Source organism: Salvelinus alpinus, chromosome 24 (assembly GCF_045679555.1).
Source record: "Salvelinus alpinus chromosome 24, SLU_Salpinus.1, whole genome shotgun sequence".
In the NCBI taxonomy this organism is placed as follows: domain Eukaryota; kingdom Metazoa; phylum Chordata; class Actinopteri; order Salmoniformes; family Salmonidae; genus Salvelinus; species Salvelinus alpinus.
Genome location: NC_092109.1, coordinates 34,784,725 through 34,804,799, shown reverse-complemented (window position 1 = coordinate 34,804,799; position 20,075 = coordinate 34,784,725). Strand labels below are relative to the sequence as shown.

Here is a 20,075-nt window from a genome sequence, read left to right as displayed (position 1 = left end):
AAACCATACATCCTGTGGCTGCATTTATTGTAGCTGGGGATTTTAACAAAGCTAACCTGAAAACAAGACTTCCTAATGTCGTGTCTTTGGCTATGCTGGATTAAGTGATATGACATGCTATTCTATAAAATCGTTTCTCTGTAATTCATATTACCTGATTAAGCTAATCAGGTGAATGTAATTAACTAGAAAGTCGGGGCCCCACGAAAGAATGTTTATAGAGCTGTTATCTTCCGAATAAACTCTTAAAGACCTGATAATCTTTTACATGAATTCTACATTTTATCAGCATATTGAATGCGCGACACGAGCTGGTAGCTTTCTGGATCATTGCTACTCTAACTTCCACGATGCATACAAAGCCCTCCCCCGCCCTGCCTTTGGGCAAATCTGACCACGACTCCATTTTGTTGCTCCCAGCCTATAGACAGAAACTAAAACAGGAAACACCCGTGCTCAGGTCTATACAACGCTGGTCTGACCAATCAACGCTTCGACATTGCTTCGATCACGTGGACTGGGATATGTTCTGGATAGCCTCAGACAATAACATTGATGTATACATTGACTCTGTGAGCGAGTTTATTAGCAAGTGCATCGGAGATGTCGTACCCACTGTGACTATTTAAACCTTTCCTCTACCAGAAAACGTGGATTGATGGCAGAATTCGCGTAAAAATGAAGCATGAACCACCACTTTTAATCATGGGAAGGCGACTGGAGACATGACCAAATACAAACAGTGCAGCTATTCCCTCTGCAAGGCAATCAAACAAGCAAAGCGTCAGTATAGAGACATAGTAGAGTCTCAATTCAATGGCTCAAACACGAGACGTATGTGGCAGGTTCTACAGACAATCACGGATTACAAAAAGAAAACCAGCCCCGTCGCAAACATCAACGTCTTGCACCCAGACGAATTAAACAACTTCTTTACTCGCTTTGAGGACAATACAGTGCCACTGACACGGCCTGCTACCAAAGCCTGTGGGCTCTCCTTCTCCATGGCCAATGTGAGTAAAATATTTAAACGTGTTAACCCTCGCAGGGCTGCTGGCTCAGATTTTATTTGATCTCTCTGCTGACCCAATCTCTCTGCTGTGGTTTTCCATGCCTGCCTGAGGATGTGCTCAGTAATTTAATAAATACATTTTAAAAATATATATATTGAATATGTTAAAGTGCATTTCTCACACCCAAGGCGTAAAATGTTTTGTAAAAAAAAAAAAACGCAACATAGAACACAGACAACAACCAAGGTGTCATCAGATCCAGAGGACATGAGAACAGAATTAACAGAGGAGTTGGAAAGCTATCCTGAACAGCAAAGTCTTGAAAGCCCTGTCACCCATAGTTTGGAGTCTGTTGCGTGGCTCACAGTACCTTCGATGTTTCACCAGCCTGCCCTTTGGCTACGCTGAAAAACACATGGAGCAGAATCAAACATATGTTATAAAACTAGGGATCTAGGAATGTCTTTTAGAATTCAGTTTCCTTTTAATGAGCAAGAGGACACGTATCCAATATCCACAGTTCATTTTTACAGACACACCTCTCTTAGATCAGGATGATTTTTCTAAAGTGTTTTGGGGAACGCCTGGCTGGCTGCTTTTCCTCAGGACAGCTGGTGTAGCTGTCACACCCAGCTCTGCTGGTCATTATAATTATACTGTACTCTTCACATGATACTTTATCATTTCCTGAATAAAAATGAGTCTGGATATTTCAACCTGTCCTTTGTTCACAGTGCGTAAAACCCCAGGCTGGTTCCCTGGGTCTGGAGAATAAATGGAAGAATGCGTTCTTCTTCTTTGTCGGATGATTGATATATAATCCATTTGTCCACATAACAAGGCTGGAACGTGAGAAGATGTGGTGAATCGTTGAAAACAACAGTAAAATAAAGTCTCATCACCCCTCAGAAAGGGTTTATGACCAGACTTAGAACATTGACAGCCTGTCTGGTCAGGGTAGGTAAGAAGCATATGGACCTCACACCTCAAATGAAGCTCTATTGAGAGAAATGTGAGGCAGGCGGGACCAGGAACATGTGTATAATGTTATTACTCTCTCTTACATTCCGGGGAATAGAATTATCAGAGCAGATCTCTCTAATACTGTCTTCTTTTCCTGGTTTGTGACAGAATACAAAGTCAATTTGTTGTTCTCTTTTTTTCCTTGTTATATTGCGTTTAATAATTAAAAGATACTGAACTCTCATCACTTTACAGTACTCTATCATAATATATCATGGATTTATATGGTTAGTGTCACTTCACACTTAAAACAGCATGTGCCTATATCACTATGTATTGTATAGCATTACGCTTGTACCAGTATTTAGAACATTCTATAGAGCTAAACTCTATCAACTTGTTATTTTATTACACTGAGAGTATCCCTTTTAGAGCTTTCTAAAATGGTAAGTTTGCATCCTGGATGCTGATAGGTTGATAGTCGTTAGTTATTGAAGATAATCCAAAGTAATGCCTGTTAACAGTTCCATTTGAATTATCAATGCACATCCACTGTCCTACAGCCCATCCAGGCAATTCATAAACTTGATCTCCACTGGAAAAATGCATCTAGACATTGTTTCCCATGGCTTGTTGCCTAGCATTTGATTTTCAATAGAGCTGTATTATCTGTGACTCACTGCCTCTCTGTCTGGATGTGATGCAGGCTTTGCAGGGACACCTGGTTACCTGTCTCCTGAGGTCCTGAGGAAGGACCCATATGGCAAAGCTGTGGACCTGTGGGCATGCGGTAAGCAGGATGACTTTCAGATATCCACCTCTTTCCTTGTTTGTTTCTGTCTACATCTACTGTAAGTTGCTGCTGCCTAAAGAAAGCATGATATAGACTTCACACCTGGTGTGATGCGTTTCCTAGTTTCTTAATCTCAAGCTTTATGTTTTCTCATTTGGCCAGACTGGGGATTGCTTCAGAGCCTCACCTACTAGAGTTGTGCTGACACAAAACCAGCCCACCTCAATGTCACAGATGATTTAGTGCACCAGTTTATTTATGGGGTCTGTTTCATCCAAAGGTGCATTGATGAGTCTGTTTCATCCAAAGGTGCATAGGTGAGCTCTCAGTCAGAGAAGACAAGGCAGCAGTATGTCGATCTGATCATGGCTCTCTCTCTATGTCTATATACATACAGTACCATGGGCCTCAGTACCACGGGCCTGGCCTCAGTACCACAGGCCTCAGTACCACGGGCCTCAGTTTCACGGGCCACAGTACCACAGGCCTCAGTACCACAGGCCTCAGTACCACGGGCCTCAGTTTCACGGGCCACAGTACCACAGGCCTCAGTACCACAGGCCTCAATACCACTGGCCTCAGTACCACAGGCCTCAGTACCACGGGCCTCAGTACCACTGGCCTCAGTACCACTGGCCTCAGTACCACAGGCCTCAGTACCACTGGCCTCAGTACCACAGGCCTCATTACCACGGGCCTCAGTACCACGGGCCTCAGTACCACTGGCCTCAGTACCACGGGCCTCATTACCACGGGCCTCATTACCACGGGCCTCAGTACCACGGGCCTCAGTACCACGGGCCTCAGTACCACGGGCCTCATTACCACGGGCCTCATTACCACGGGCCTCATTACCACGGGCCTCAGTACCACGGGCCTCATTACCACGGGCCTCAGTACCACGGGCCTCATTACCACGGGCCACAGTACCACAGGCCTTAATACCACGGGCCTCATTACCACGGGCCTCAGTACCACAGGCCTCAATACCACTGGCCTCATTACCACAGGCCTCAGTACCACGGGCCTCATTACCACGGGCCTCAGTACCACAGGCCTCAGTACCACAGGCCTCAGTACCACGGGCCTCATTACCACGGGCCTCAGTACCACGGGCCTCAGTACCACGGGCCTCAATACCACTGGCCTCAGTACCACGGGCCTCAGTTTCACGGGTCTCAATACCACAGGCCTCAATATCACGGGCCACAGTACTATGCACCTCAGTACCACAGGCCTCTGTGTCAACAAGGTGGCAGAATTAATCTGCTAGACATCCTCCTGCTACTCTGATGCATGGACAACTCTTACCTAGGACATAGTATGTACAGTATATATAGTGTATATTATAGTATTGGAAAGAGTATGTGTTTTTAATGTTTTGTACGCTCAGTGTATATCTACATCATATGAATGACATATAAATCATTATTTTGACAATATGTAGTAGTACAGCCTCTTTTCACATTGAGTTGAATAGCTGCTCTTCAGCCCGGCTGGATTCAGCCGTTTAACCCGGTTTGGTTAGATTTCTTTTCAAACTTATTGACGTTTCAAGCTATCACTCTGTGCACATTGGTCTTTTGAAGCGGGAGAAGCTCATTGTTATGCACAGCTATATTTCCCTGCCTTTTGATATGAGCTTTGTGTTGCTGCTCCCCTTGAGATGTGTGTGGGCTTCATGGCCGATGGGTCTGTGAGCCTGGCAGGCTTCGCAGCAGTGAGATTAATTCACAAGAGACATAAGGTTGAGGGCTGAGGGGGGCGACAATGTGGGCAGACGGGAGTGGGCAGGGGTTCATTCTCAGAGTTCTAACGTCCTGACCTGGAGTTGGATCTGTATGTGCACATAACTGTGTGTATTGTTAACCCCACAGAATGACCTTTCACCCAGAGAGAGGAAGTTCTCAGTGGTGGTGGTGGGGGGGTATGGAATACATACAACTGAAAGATTAGTGGAATCTGTGTGGGTAGCTGGACAGGTAGGATGACTGACAGTGAAGGTGAACAGGTGGTCACGTGTCAGGTGACAGAAGAATGGATGAGACTGAGGCAGGAATTCCTTTAACCATAAAGTGGTATATTTACTGAGTAGTGTGGATTCATGGACGCACAGAACTTCTCAAGCAGACGGAGTTAAGGAAGAGAAAGCAGCGAGATCAGGCGATGGCGTTTTCCTCCTTTTATGTGGATGAGATCTGTCGGTCATTGCCACCTGACCTAATTAAAGCGCCTCTGGCCCAGCTGAGTAAGTGGCCATGAATTAAAGGATTATTCCACCAACTCCATGGGCCTTTTCTACACAACACACACACACACACAAGCTAGCACACACACACACACACACACACACACACACACACACACACACACACACACACACACACACACACACACACACACACACACACACACACACACACACACACACACACACACACACACACACACACACACACACACACACACACACACACACACACACACACACACACACAGACACACATATACACTACTCCCTAGTGAGCGATCAAGATTCAGCACTATCAATTACTGCAGCACCTTTTCTTTTCGTCAAAGATAGAGAGATTTTCAGTATGTACTTTATGCTAGTTAATTCTTAATTCTTAAGTAACTAGAGTGCTGTGTTGTGTTGCCAGGTGTGACAGCCTTCTATTGTATAGTGATGTACACTGAGTATATAAAACCTTAGGAACACCTTCCTAATATTGAGTTGCACCCCATTTTGCCCTCCGAACATCTTCAATTCGTCGGGGCATGGAGCCTACAAGGTGTCGAAAGCGTTCCACAGGGATGCCGGCCCATGTTGACTCCAATGCTTCCCACAGTTGTGCCAAATTGGCTGGATGTTCTTTGGGTGGTGGACAATTCTTGATACACACGGGGAACTGTTGAGCGGAAAAAACCCAGCAGCGTTGCAGTTCTTGACACAAACCGGTATGCTTGGCACCTACTACCATACCTTGTTCAAAGGCACTTAAATATTTTGTGTTGCCCATTCACTCTCTGAATGGCACACATACACAGTCCATGTCTCAGTTGTCTCAAGGCTTAAAAATCCTTCTTTAACCTCTAACGAGCCTCTACCCCGGGTCCGGGAGCACCCCCCATCCCCCCACACACTGATTAGCATAGCTAGCATAGCTTCACAAGTAGATAGTAGCATCTAAATATCATTAAATCACAAGTCCAAGACACCAGATGAAAGATACAGATCTTGTGAATAAAGCCACCATTTCAGATTTTTAAAATGTTTTACAGGGAAGACAAAATATGTAAATCTATTAGCTAAACACGTTAGCAAAATACACCACTATTCTAACTCCATCAGTTTCTTACTCCTTCAGGTGCTATCACCAATTCGGCTCAACTAAGATATTGATATCCACTAACCAAGAAAAAACCTCTTCAGATGACAGTCTGATAACATATTCATGGTATAGGATAGTTTTTGTTAGAAAAAAGTGCATATTTCAGGTAGAAATCACAGTTTACAATTGCACCGACCATCACAAATCGACTAGAATTACTAGATAGAGCAACGTGTATGACCAATTTACTCATCATAAAACATTTCATAAAAATAGACAAAGCATAGCAATGGAAAGACCCAGTTCTTGTGATTTCAGACCATATTTCAGATTTTCTAAGCGTTTTTCAGCGAAAACACAATAAATCGATAAGTTAGCATACCACATGTGCAAACGTTACCAGAGCATCGATTCCAGCCAAAGAGCGCTATAACGTAATCACCGCCAAAATATATTAATTTTTTCACTAACCTTCTCAGAATTCTTCCGATGACACTCCTGTAACATCATTTTACAATATACATATACAGTTTGTTCGAAAAGGTGCATATTTAGCCATACAAAACCGTGGTTACACAATAAAAATACTAGGAAATCAAGCCTCAATATGTCTGACGTCATCTATCAGAGTGATCTAGTTTAATTGAAAGCTAATCATATACTTGACTAAAAAATACAGGGTTGACAGCAATCGAAAGACAAATTAGTTCTTAATGCAACCGCTGATTTACATTTTTAAAATTATCCTTACTTTTCAATACAGGGTTGGCCAAGTGAAGCTATACCAAACAAAATGGCGAAATATGCGTTTAAAATATTTCGACAGAAACACGATTTATCATATTAAATATTGCTTACTTTGAGCTGTTCTTCCATCAGATTCTTCGGCAATGTATCCTTTCTATGTTATAAACGTCTTTTGGTCGATAGATGTCCTCTGTCCTTCGAAATATCCACTAACGATCGAACGGGACCCCAAAACGTGTCCAAACTTTCAGAGTGCACAACAAAGAAATTCCTCAAAATCGCACTAAACGGATATAAATTGCTATAAAACGGTTCAAATTAACTACATTATGATGTTTTTAACAACTATAACGACTGAAAACATGACCGGAGAAATATTGCTGGTTAGACAACGATTTGGAACGAGGCAAGTCCGATGGCCTTCACGCTTCAGGCGCACGACGAGAAAGGGCGGTCCCTAAACATTTTGTGGTTTTATAATGGCTGGGATTGTGCAATAGATTTCATTCAAAACGTGATGACGTACAGACACCCAGAGGAAGACGTAGGCAGTGTCGGTTTCTTCATAGCATTCACTGTCGCCTTAAAAACAGACCCCAGATCAGGGGTAAAAATTTCTGAAATCTGAACCCTGTCATGAAAAGTGCTGTAGAAATTGTTCTGTACCACTCAGAGACAAAATTCCAACTTCTATAGAAACTAGAAGGTGTTTTCTATCCAATAATAACAATAATATGCATATTGTACGATCAAGAATTTAGCACGAGGCAGTTTAATTTGGAGACCCAAATATGCTAATGCGGAACAGCAGGCGCCCCTATAGTTGCAAGACAGTTTTAACGCTGTGCTGCCGGTGCGCGTCTTCATCGTACACTGATGTGAACGTGGATGTTAACAAGTGACAGTCAATATAGGGATGCATAGGCTTGTCACCTGGATTTACCTGGTCAGTCTATGCCATGGAAAGAGCAGGTGTTTTTAATGTTTTGTATACACAGTGTATAACGTATGTGTTGCCAGGTGTGACAGTCTTCTATTGTATAGTGATGTTTAACATCTGTGTTGCCAGGTGTGACAGTCTTCTATTGTATAGTGATGTATAACGGCTGTGTTGCCAGGTGTGACAGTCTTCTATTGTATAGTGATGTATAACGTCTGTGTTGCCAGGTGTGACAGTCTTCTATTGTATAGTGATGTATAACGTCTGTGTTGCCAGGTGTGACAGTCTTCTATTGTATAGTGATGTATAACGTCTGTGTTGCCAGGTGTGATCCTGTACATCCTACTGGTGGGATATCCTCCGTTCTGGGATGAGGACCAGCACAGACTGTACCAGCAGATCAAGGCTGGGGCCTACGATGTGAGTCAAATCAAATCAAATCAAACTTTATTTGTCATATGCGCCGAACACAACATGTGTAGTAGACCTTACCGTGAAATGCTTACTTACAAGCCCTTAACCAACAGTGCAGTTCAAGAAAGAGTTAAGAAAATATTTACCAAATAAACAAATTTAAAAAATAATAAAAGTAACACAATAAAATAACAATAACGAGGCTATATACAGGGGGTACCAGTACAGAGTCAATGTGCAGGGGTACAGGTTAGTTGAGGTAATTTGTACATGTAGGTAGGGGTGAAGAGTCACATCTATCCTAGCTCCTGTTCTTACTGTAACAATAACCCTCCATTCCTTCACTGGTCATGGCTGCTAGGGAAAAGCACAGTGTCTCTTCAGGATTGTGTAACACACCAGTTTCCAAAGAGATGAATCATCCTGAATTCAGTGCCTGATAATGGTTTATTTCTGCTGGGAGGAAAACACATCCTCTATTTTTTCTTCTTCAATTGCAGTCATAGCAGCCCATGGCTCTGTTCTTTAATATTTCTGTACTTTGTTCTTTACTGTCCTTTAATATTTCTCTACTCTGTCCTTATCACGTTTTAAGGTATGACCCAGATGCAGACAGTGTTGAAGAAACAAAAGTTTATTCCTTAAACAGGGGCAGGCAAACGACAGGTCAAGGCAGGCAGGGGTCAATAATCCAGAGAGGGTGTAAAGGTACAGGACAGCAGGCAGGCTCAGGGTCAGGGTCAGGGCAGGTAGAACAGTCAGAACCGAGAAACTAAACAGGAGCAAGAAACAAACGGGAGCAGGGAAACAAAAGCGCTGGTAGGTTCTACGAACAAAACGAACTGGCAACAGACAAACAGAGAACACAGGTATAAATACACAGGGGATAATGGGGAAGATGGGCGACACCTGGAGGGGGGTGGAGACAAGCACAAAGACAGGTGAAACAGATCAGGGCGTGACAGTCCTTTCATATTTCTCTACTCGGTCCTTTCACATTCCTATCCTCTGCCTACAGAATGTTTACCCTCATATATTGTTTGGAAAATGTACCTTTAGGATTATTTTCACTCATTTGAAGATCATCACCAGTTTGAATTCCCACGATTTATTTAAGTAATAAGTCCCGAGGGGGTGTGGTACATGGCCCAACGCGGAGTGCCTGGATACAGCCCTTAGCCGTGGTATATTGACCATATACCACAATCCCTCAAGGTGCCTTATTGCTATTATAAACTGGTTATCAATGTAATTAGAGCAGTAAAAATAAAGGTTTGCCATACCTGTGGTATACGGTCAGATGTACCACTGCTGTCAGCCAATCAGCATTCAGGGGTCGAACCACCCAGTTTATAATTGTCTGTTAATACCAAATACCTCCTCGTGTCCTGTAGTTCCCCTCGCCAGAGTGGGACACTGTTACTCCAGAGGCCAAGGATCTCATCAACAAGATGTTGACCATCAACCCTGCCAAGCGCATCACAGCCTCGGAGGTTCTCAAACATCCCTGGATCTCAGTGAGTTCAGAGCATTCTCACAATGATCACCTTGTCCAGTAAGATCCGGCCCGGTGTCTAACCTGACATGTCTTTATTTTTTCCTTCTCTCGCTCTCGCTCTCTCTCTCTCTACAGCACCGCTCCACTGTGGCCTCCTGCATGCACAGACAGGAGACGGTGGAGTGCCTGAAAAAGTTCAACGCCAGAAGGAAACTCAAGGTATAGTAAACTTCTGGGAGCAAGATGAAATGTAGATATGATACTGGAACAGTTGATTGTTACTCTCTTTTGACCAGGGTAGGAAAACAATATCAGATTTTCTGGGTCACTAGTGATGGGAGTTTGAGTGACGTTGGAAATGTGATCTATCAAGGTAAAATGGCTTTCATTAAACGAGTCCATGCACGGTTCAAGATGAGAGGACGTCTCTTTGTTTGATTTGTGTGACGTGAAAACGTTATGTAACTACAGCGTTTGTGTTTGAACTTTTCTATGACCCCTTATAGGCACGTCCATTTAATTGTAATTCATTCAGGTTACACTTTACAGAGGAACAAATAGTGACTTTGGAACCATCTGGATACAGATCCTAAAAAATGACAACTTTTTTAAACGATTGGAATACAGATCTCAGAAAGTTGCAACTTTTTTAAACTATTTGAATACAGATCGTATAAAGCAACTACTTAAAAAAATAATTCTCAGGAAGTGACTATTGGATTGGCTGCCTTCAACTAATGGCAGGGCTGTATCTGGAACTGCATGTTGAAGATAGAAATATAATGAATAGAGCACACACAATCTCCTATACCTTTCCAATCTATCTGACAGTCATATTTACACAATACATGTACATCTGAACATTCTGTAAAAGTCCATTCCCCTGAATCAAATCAAATCAAATTTTATTGGTCACATACACATGGTTAGCAGATATTATTACAAGTGCAGCGAAATGCTTATGCTTTTAGATCCAACAATGCAGCAGTATCTAACAGGTAATATCTAACAATTCCACAACAAAACCTAATATATAACAATTCCACAACAAAACCTAATACACACAATCTAGTAGAGGAATGGGATAAGAATATATAAATATAAAATATATGGATGAGCAGTGACAGAGCGGCTAAGATGCAATAGATAGTATAGAATTATCATGTTTTAAGGTATGACCCAGGTGCAGACAGTGTTGAAGAAACTAAAGTGTATTCTTTAAACAGGGGCAGGCAAACGACAGGTCAAGGCAGGCAGGGGTCAATAATCCAGAGAGGGTGTAAGGCACCGGAACAGCAGGCGGGCTCAGGGTCAGGTCAGGCAGAGGTCAGTAATCCAGAGTAGAGGCAATGGTACAGGATGGCAGGCAGGCTCAGGGTCAGGGCTGGCAGGAAAGGTCAAAACCGGGAAACTAGAAAACAGGGACTATAGCAAAGACAGGAGCAAGGTAAAACGCTGGTAGGTTTGAAAGAACAAAGCGAACTGGCCCAGACAGACAGAAAACACAGCTATGAGTACCCAGGGGATAATGGGGAAGATGGGGGACACCTGGAGGGGGTTGGAGACAAGCACAAGGACAGGTGGAATTGATCAGGGTGTGACAAGAATAGATAGTGTAGGATACAGTATACAGTATATACAGTACATATGAGATAAGTAATGCGAGATATGTAAACATTATTAAAGTGGCTACTGTTCCATTTATTAAAGAGGCCAATGATATCAAGTCTGTAGGCAGGCAGCCGCCTCTCTGTGCTAGAGATGGCTGTTTAACAATCTGATGGACTTGAGATATAAGCTGTTTTTCAATCTCTCTATCCCAGCTTTGATGCAGCTGTACTGACCTCGCCTTCTGGATGGAAGCGGGGTGAACAGGTAGAGGCTCGGGTGTTGATTGTCCTTGATTATCTTTTTTGCCTCCTGTGACATCGGGTGTTGTAGGTGTCCTGGAGGGCAGGTAGTTTGCCCCTGGTGATGCGTTGTGCAGACTGCACCAGCCTCTGGAGAGCCCTGCGGTTGTGGGCGGTACAGTTGCCGTACCAGGCGGTGATACAGCCCGATAGGATGCTCTCGATTGTGCACCTGTAAACGTTGGTGAGCGTTTTCAGTGACAAGCCACATTTTTTCAGCCTCCTGAGGTTGAAGATGCGCTGTTGCGGCTTCTTCACCACACTGTCTGTGTGCGTGAACCATTTCAGTTTGTCTGTGATATGTACACAGAGGAACTTAAAACTTTCCACCTTCTCCACTGCTGTCCTGTCGATGTGGATAGGGGGGTGCTTCCTTTGCTCTTTCCTGAAGTCCACGATCATCTCTTGTTTTGATGACATTGAGTGAGAGGTTATTTTCCTGACACCACACTCCAAGGGCCCTCACCTCCTCCCTGTAGGCTGTCTCGTCATTGTTGGTAATCAAGCCTACCACTGTTGTGTCATCAGCAAACTTTTTTTCTTATTTTTAATATTTTTTAACCCCAATTTTGTGGTATCCAATTGATATTTACAGTCTTGTCTCATCGCTGCAACTCCCGTACGGACTCGGGAGAGGCGAAGGTCGAGAGCAGTACATCCTCTGAAACACAACCCAACCAAGCCGCACTGCTTCTTGACACAATTCCCACTTAACCCGGAAGCCAGCCACACCAATATGTTGGAGGAAACACCGTACACCTGGCAACCATGTCAGCGTGCACTGCGCCCGGCCTGCCACAGGATTCGCTAGTGCGCGATGGGACAAACCCTCCCCTAACCCGGACGATGCTGGGCCAATTGTGCGCCGCCCCATGGGTTGCCCGGTTGCGGCCAGCTGCGACAGAGCCTGGACTCGAGCCCAGAATCTCTCGTGGCACAGCTAGCACTGCGATGCAGTGCCTTAGACCACTACGCCACTCGGGAAGCCATCTGCAAACTTGATGATTGAGTTGGAGGTGTGCATGGCCACGCAGTCATGGGTGAACAGGGAGTACAGGAGAGGGCTGAGAATGCATCCTTGTGGGGCCCCAGTGTTGAGGATCAGCGGGGTGGAGATGTTGTTTCCTACCTTCACCACCTGGGGGCGGTCCGTCAGGAAGTCCAGGACCCAGTTGCACAGGGCAGGGTCAAGACCCAGGGACTCAAGCTTAATGATGAGTTTGGAGGGTACTATGGTTGAATGCTGAGCTGTAGTAAATGAACAGCATTCTTACATAGGTATTCCTCTTGTCCAGATGGGATAGGGCAGTGTGCAGTGTGATGGCGATTGCATCACCTGTGGACCTATTGGGGCGGTAAGCAAATGTGGGTCTAGGGTGACAGGTAGGGTGGAGGGGATATGATCCTTGACTAGTCTCTCAAAGTACTTCATGATGACAGAAATGAGTGCAACTAGTCATTTAGTTCAGTTACCTTGGCTTTCATTGGAACAGGAACAATGGTGGCCATCTTGAAGCATGTGGGAACAACAGACTGGGATAGGGATTGATTGAATATGTCCGTAAACACACCAGCCAGTTGGTCTGCTCATGCTATGAGGATGCGGCTAGGGATGCAGTCTTTGCCGGCAGCCTTGCGAGGGTTAACACGTTTAAATGTTTTACTCACGTCGGCCAGGGAGTAGGAGAGCTCACAGTTTTTGGTAGTGGGCCTCGTCGTTGGCACTGTATTGTCCTCAAAGCGAGCAAAGAAGTTGTTTAATTTGTCTGGAAGCAAGATGTTGATGTCCGCGACGGGGCTGGTTTTCTCTTTGTAATTGTGATTGTCTGTAGACCCTGCCACATACGTCCATTGCCCCAGGTGTACATAATCAAGTCAAACCAATTAACCAATTACATGTTGTACAGATAAGTATAAATACATTGTGATGCTCAACTACTGTGTGACTCTTTCAACATGCCACTGAAAAGATTGAAAGCTGGATTTCATTTTATGATACCTGAAAATACTGCAGAGTCATTCAAAGCCATTTGCAAAGTTCAAGTTGGATGTTTAGCAAAAACAACTTTGAAACTATTTGTCCATTTGAGGGTAAGTGTTCTCAACCACACGCTATGCAGTCCTTTAGCTGTAGTTGATTCAAGAAGGCAATTTTGGGATATTTATTTTCCTTTCGACACTTAATAGACATATTGTGTTACTGTTAGCCTCTTCAGTAACACTTAACATTAAACTGTTCTTGCGCCTGTGTAATAAAACAAAATTACTTTTGGAGCAACTTTTTATTAGCACGTTGTTAACATAATACTTTGGTAATTGCATTTTAATCGCATAGCAATGAGCTGAGAGTTTGCAACTACTGTACACAAGAGGAATAGTGACTGTTCCTTATTCCACTTATGCAATAACTCCATCATTATGCAATTATAAAGCAATTTCCACAGTCCAATGTAACAACAATGTTGCTATTGTCACAAATTTACCAGACATGTGTAAGTACTTGAGGTGTTACTGTATGTCTCACTCATTATGAAAATATATCTGTTTTTCATTTTGAAGCCGCACAAGTGGTACACTTTAATGTTGAGGTGATTCCATGCCCATTGTGTATTTCATTCTAAGCTATAGGCTATATTAAAAGGAATATCCAAGACCCCTCCAAACCATGTGCTCATGATCATATATTTAGACTGACTCACTGTTGTAGTTTCTGGTTCTTCATCATATATTTGGCAGCCATCAAATACATATGTTTTGGTTTTCAAATCACTTGCATATATTCAAATACCTTCAGAAAATGTGTGAGACCTGTATTTGAGTATCAAAGAAAATAGTGGCCTTTTAGTTGAAACTCTATCTAAACTATATTAGACTACCTTTTCAAATAAACTACAAAATACAATTATGTTCTGCCCAGGTCTGATCTACACACACAACGGCAGTGTGACATTGTTCATGCAGTAATATCAAATGCTTTTTAAATTGAGTTTTGCCAATTATTTGCCAATGTAAACGTTTTTATTTGGTGCTGTTAAGACATAACAACTGTGACAGTACTCTAGGTTATTCCCTTGACAGTAAGCAACAATCTAAACTGTTGAAATTACATGTAAGCAAGCTAATCAAGCTGTTGATAATATATTCCAGCCAAGCTTGGTTGCCAAGAACACGGTGGCATTATAAAATGTACTTTTTAATGAATCCTTTTTTTATTTTTTATTTCTTATGTAACAATCCATCTCTTCTTATCAGGGTGCCATTCTCACCACCATGTTGGCGACTCGGAACTTCTCAGGTAAGTCCTGTAGAGGTGCCTTGTCAGAACGGTCCTCCTCTCCCTTCTGGAGTGAGAGTGGGCTCATTAATACTAATTATATATGACATTTGTCAGACTTTCTATCCAAAGAGACTTACAGTCACGGATGCATAACATTTCTACATACGGGTGGTCCCAGGAATGGAACCCACTATCCTGACATTGCAAGCTCCATGCAAGCTCCATGTTGCAAGCTCCATATCAACGGAGCTACAGACTAGAGAACTGCTTAACAGTGTCCCTAGGGAGGTCACTATTCTAGAGGAGTGACATGGGCTCAGGAGGCTGGCCCTAGACTGGGGGACTCCAAGCCCATGGAGCAGGAAGATGGCTGGTCCTAGACTGGCGGGCTCCAAGCCCATGGAGCAGGGAGGAGGCTGGCCCTAGATTGGGTGGCTCCAAGCCCATGGAGCAGGGAGGAGGCTGGTCCTAGACTGGGTGGCTCCAAGCCCATGGAGCAGGGAGGAGGCTGGTCCTAGACTGGGGGGGCTCCAAGTGCATGGAGCAGGGAGGAGGCTGGTCCTAGACTGGGGGGCTCCAAGCCCATGGAGCAGGGAGGAGGCTGGTCCTAGACTGGAGGGCTCCAAGCCCATGGAGCAGGGAGGAGGCTGGTCCTAGACTGGGGGGCTCCAAGCCCATGGAGCAGGGAGGAGGCTGGTCCTAGACTGGGTGGCTCCAAGCCCATGGAGCAGGGAGGAGGCTGGTCCTAGACTGGAGGGCTCCAAGCCCATGGAGCAGGGGGGAGGCTGGTCCTAGACTGGGTGGCTCCAAGCCCATGGAGCAGGGAGGAGGCTGGTCCTAGACTGGAGGGCTCCAAGCCCATGGAGCAGGGAGGAGGCTGGTCCTAGACTGGAGGGCTCCAAGCCCATGGAGCAGGGAGGAGATGATGACAGCTTGTAGACTCACTGGTCATGTATCAAGACACTTCCCCATGCCAATTGACACTCCCCTGTCCGACACTCCGATCGTTACAACACACTAATTCACGGTCACAAGTTAGAATGATGTCTGGGATGTCTGTTCAAAACTGACACAAGATGGCCAAGTTGTGCTTCGACTGTAAATCAATAGCTGAACGGTGATAGGGACCATGGAATAGCCTGGCCATCTGCTTACAAACACTAGTTATCACAATGTACATTTGCTGCTTGACAAATGTGCATGTGTTATTATCATTACAGCCCACTTACTGTGGCTGAGCCATCTGCTATTGGGTCCTCAGTCCCTCCATGACTTCACTCAGATGGGCCGTGGAATCCACCACTGCAGGTGGAACATACAGTATTATGTGGGTATGGACCCATCCCTATGTCGCTGTTATCTGAAATGTTTTGTCAAAATCCTCTACATTCTTATACTCCCCTTGGCTGCAAGGAAGGGCCAGCTGAGATGAAGGAGTCACAGTGCAACGCTGTTAGAAAATAAAGAGGATGGAGTTCCCTCTGGCGTGTAGCCTTGTGTGTCTTTGGCAGGCTCCCGCTACACCATAAGGTCAATATAGGCACTCTCACAGTCTCACAGACTCAGAGATGGAGGGATCCCCTTCAAAGCCCACAGTTTACACATCCCTACCAATCTCCAACCAGCGTAATATAATTGTTCTCCTCTCAGAACTCCACATAATCACTCATATTACATGTGTGGACCTGAAATGGACAAGGACAATAATAGCAGCAAGGGGTCATCTTTAAATGGGTAGGCATTCTCATACCAATGAGGAATAGACCCCCCCCACTTGCCAGGGAATTTTGTCCGAAAGCCAAGCCCCATAAGACCGACCCTGGAGGACCGTAAAACCATCTCAGCACCTCTAAGCACCACCATTCATCTTTCATTTTCCGCTCTCCACTCTATCTTTACCCTCCAGATAGCCGTGGAGAACCACAGTCCACAGATTTACAGCAAGGTTGCAGCCTTATGCCTGTTTATAAAGTCCTCACTGTTCAGATAGTATGGCTGGAGCCAAATCTGCCCTTTCAGCTTTTAATGGCTGTTTTACTAATCCTATTGACTCCTATTATGCTTTTGGGTGGGTCAGAAGTGCTGTGTAACTGCTGGTTGAGGGCCACATTCACTTTTAAAATGATTAGAGTGGAGAGGGCTTGGGGTTCCCAGAGCCAGTCCATTGCAGACCAGGGGGACACCCATCAGCATATAGCCACACTCCCAGCAACAGGGGAGAGTGGGGTCATGGAGCCAGGGGTCTGGGGGGCCAGGGGGGCTAGGAATCAGGCTACACCCCAGCTGACAAGAGGCCATGCGCCACACGGCCCCCTGTCCCCACAAGGGCAAAAATTAGTCGTCATGTTGAAGAAAATAGGGAGGACACACCCTGGTTCAGCTCTCAGAGAGAGGACAGAACATGATTCCAGCTCAGAGACCAGGAGGAAGAGAGGACGTGAAGATGATAGGTAGAAGGATCGGTAACAAACTCTAGGGGAACAACAGGACGTGGTGTACTGTACGGGTCATAGCCAAACTTTATAGAGTGATTGAGCAGGGCTGGAATGTGCCCATTCTTTCTCCCTATCTCAAGTGCTCCTCTATCCCTCTCACCCACCGGCAAGCCTCTGTAGCAGAGCCCAGTCTGGACCTCTCTCACCCACCGGCAAGCCTCTGTAGCAGAGCAGTCTGGACCTCTCTCACCCACCGGCAAGCCTCTGTAGCAGAGCAGTCTGGACCTCTCTCACCCACCGGCCAGCCTCTGTAGCAGAGCCCAGTCTGGACCTCTCTCACCCACCGGCAAGCCTCTGTAGCAGAGCCCAGTCTGGACCTCTCTCACCCACCGGCCAGCCTCCGTAGCAGAGCAGTCTGGACCTCTCTCACCCACCGGCCAGCCTCTGTAGCAGAGCAGTCTGGACCTCTCTCACCCACCGGCCAGCCTCCGTAGCAGAGCAGTCTGGACCTCTCTCACCCCCCGGCCAGCCTCCGTAGCAGAGCAGTCTGGACCTCTCTCACCCACTGGCCAGCCTCTGTAGCAGAGCAGTCTGGACCTCTCTCACCCACCGGCCAGCCTCCGTAGCAGAGCAGTCCGGACCTCTCTCACCCACCGGCCAGCCTCTGTAGCAGAGCAGTCTGGACCTCTCTCAGCCTCTGTAGCAGAGCAGTCTGGATCTCTCTCAGCCTCTGTAGCAGGTCTGGACATCTCTCAGCCTCTGTAGCAGAGCAGTCGGGATCCCTGGTGTTACATTATAGTGTGAACCATTGGGAATTTGAGTTTTTCTTATTTTATGGTGCTTAATTTCCCTAAAAACTATTGTTTGACCAGTTGAATGACCTGAGAGAATCTTCAACAAGCCGCTGGGTTTGGATACTCCTAGTGACTCTTCGGCAATATGACCGTCTCATTGAGTTTTTAATCAGTGGAGAACAGGAAGAGGGCTTGATTTGAATAAAATATTATATTTTGTTTCCCAGGAGACTTATGGATCTGATTTTCTAAAATGTTATTTTACCTCTTTCCATTTGACTGAGACTGTTGGCCTTTGCCCTCCTCTTTCCATTTGACTGAGACTGTTGGCCTTCGCCCTCCTCTTTCCATTTGACTGAGACTGTTGGCCTTGCCCTTTGCCCTCCTCTTTTCATTTGACTGAGACTGTTGGCCTTCGCCCTCCTCTTTTCATTTGACTGAGACTGTTGGCCTTTGGCCTCCACTTTTAATTTGACTGAGACTGTTGGCCATGCCTTTTACCCTCCTCTTTTCATTTGACTGAGACTGTTGGCCATGCCTTTGCCCTCCTCTTTTCATTTGACTGAGACTGTTGGCCTTTGCCCTCCTCTTTTCATTTGACTGAGACTGTTGGCCTTCGCCCTCCTCTTTTCATTTGACTGAGACTGTTGGCCATGCCTTTTACCCTCCTCTTTTCATTTGACTGAGACTGTTGGCCATGCCTTTGCCCTCCTCTTTTCATTTGACTGAGACTGTTGGCCTTCGCCCTCCTCTTTTCATTTGACTGAGACTGTTGGCCTTGCCCTTTGCCCTCCTCTTTTCATTTGACTGAGACTGTTGGCCTTTGCCCTCCTCTTTTCATTTGACTGAGACTGTTGGCCTTCGCCCTCCTCTTTTCATTTGACTGAGATTGTTGGCCTTCGCCCTCCTCTTTTCATTTGACTGAGACTGTTGGCCTTCGCCCTCCTCTTTTCATTTGACTGAGACTGTTGGCCATGCCCTTCGCCCTCGTCTTTTGGGCGTTAGTGCCCTTTTTCATCATCCTGTTTCTCTTTGTGTCCCGCGCAGGAGGTAACAAGGCCAACAAGAAGACTGATGGTGTGAAGGTAGGGCTCCAGCTCCACAGGGTTCTCTTCTCACCGTGCAGTAAGCCTGGCCTGGAGGAGGACTTTTGGGGTATATTACACCCGCTGTCCATGAAACATGATTTAAAAATGTGGCCGTTATTCAACATTTTGTGAAAGTTGAAAGCTATTTTCACCTTCTCTGCAAAACTGAATAAATCAAACATGCTCTTTGAAAAGGTAACATCACAGATCCAAGTAGTCAATGGGATTGTGGGAGTTTCAATGTCTGCTCCATTCTCTCTGAACACACCGGATGGCCCCACCCAAAGCGTGTCCTCCAGTCCAGTCCAGTCCCAGGACAGTACTATGAGATAGGTATCTAATGGGATTAGTGCTTTGACAGTTAATCTGTATCAAAGCCAGTAGGAGAGTCTGTCTGTTTATTTGTGTTGTTTGTGAGTGTTCCACTATTATAAGTGTGTTTCTGTAAGTTAGTCTGTGTGAGTTACTATATACATGTATCAGGGATAGGCTCCACTGGTGGAACTCCCCCAGTTCCCGCTGGGGCCTTAAGGAGCAGCCAGTCCAGTCCTGGGTGTCTGATACTGGGATTAGTGAGGCATGCTGCTGGCCACACAGCCCTGCCAGCTCTGCCTTATCAAAGACATTCCTCCCTGACCACAGCCCTGCCAGCTCTGCCTTATCAAAGACATTCCTCCCTGACCACAGCCCTGCCAGCTCTGCCTTATCAAAGACATTCCTCCCGGACCACAGCCTCGCCAGCTCTGCCTTATCAAAGACATTCCTCCCTGACCACAGCCCTGCCAGCTCAGCCTTATCAAAGACATTCCTCCCTGACCACAGCCCTGCCAGCTCTGCTTTATCAAAGACATTCCTCCCTGACCACAGCCCA

The 20,075-nt window shown here is 45.5% G+C and overlaps 1 protein-coding gene across 1 annotated transcript in view; it reads left to right on the top strand.

The window, feature by feature from the left end:
• camk2a (calcium/calmodulin-dependent protein kinase II alpha) overlaps nt 1–20,068 on the top strand; it is a 64,919-nt gene extending 44,851 nt beyond the window's left edge. The window contains exons 7-12 of the mRNA XM_071364732.1: nt 2,683–2,766; nt 8,114–8,208; nt 9,597–9,719; nt 9,836–9,919; nt 14,863–14,905; nt 19,164–20,068. Coding sequence (XP_071220833.1) covers nt 2,683–2,766; nt 8,114–8,208; nt 9,597–9,719; nt 9,836–9,919; nt 14,863–14,905; nt 19,164–19,336 — 602 coding nt within the window. The 3' untranslated portion in view covers nt 19,337–20,068. The remainder of the gene's footprint in view (nt 1–2,682; nt 2,767–8,113; nt 8,209–9,596; nt 9,720–9,835; nt 9,920–14,862; nt 14,906–19,163) is intronic.
• The last annotated feature ends 7 nt before the right edge of the window (nt 20,069–20,075 follow it).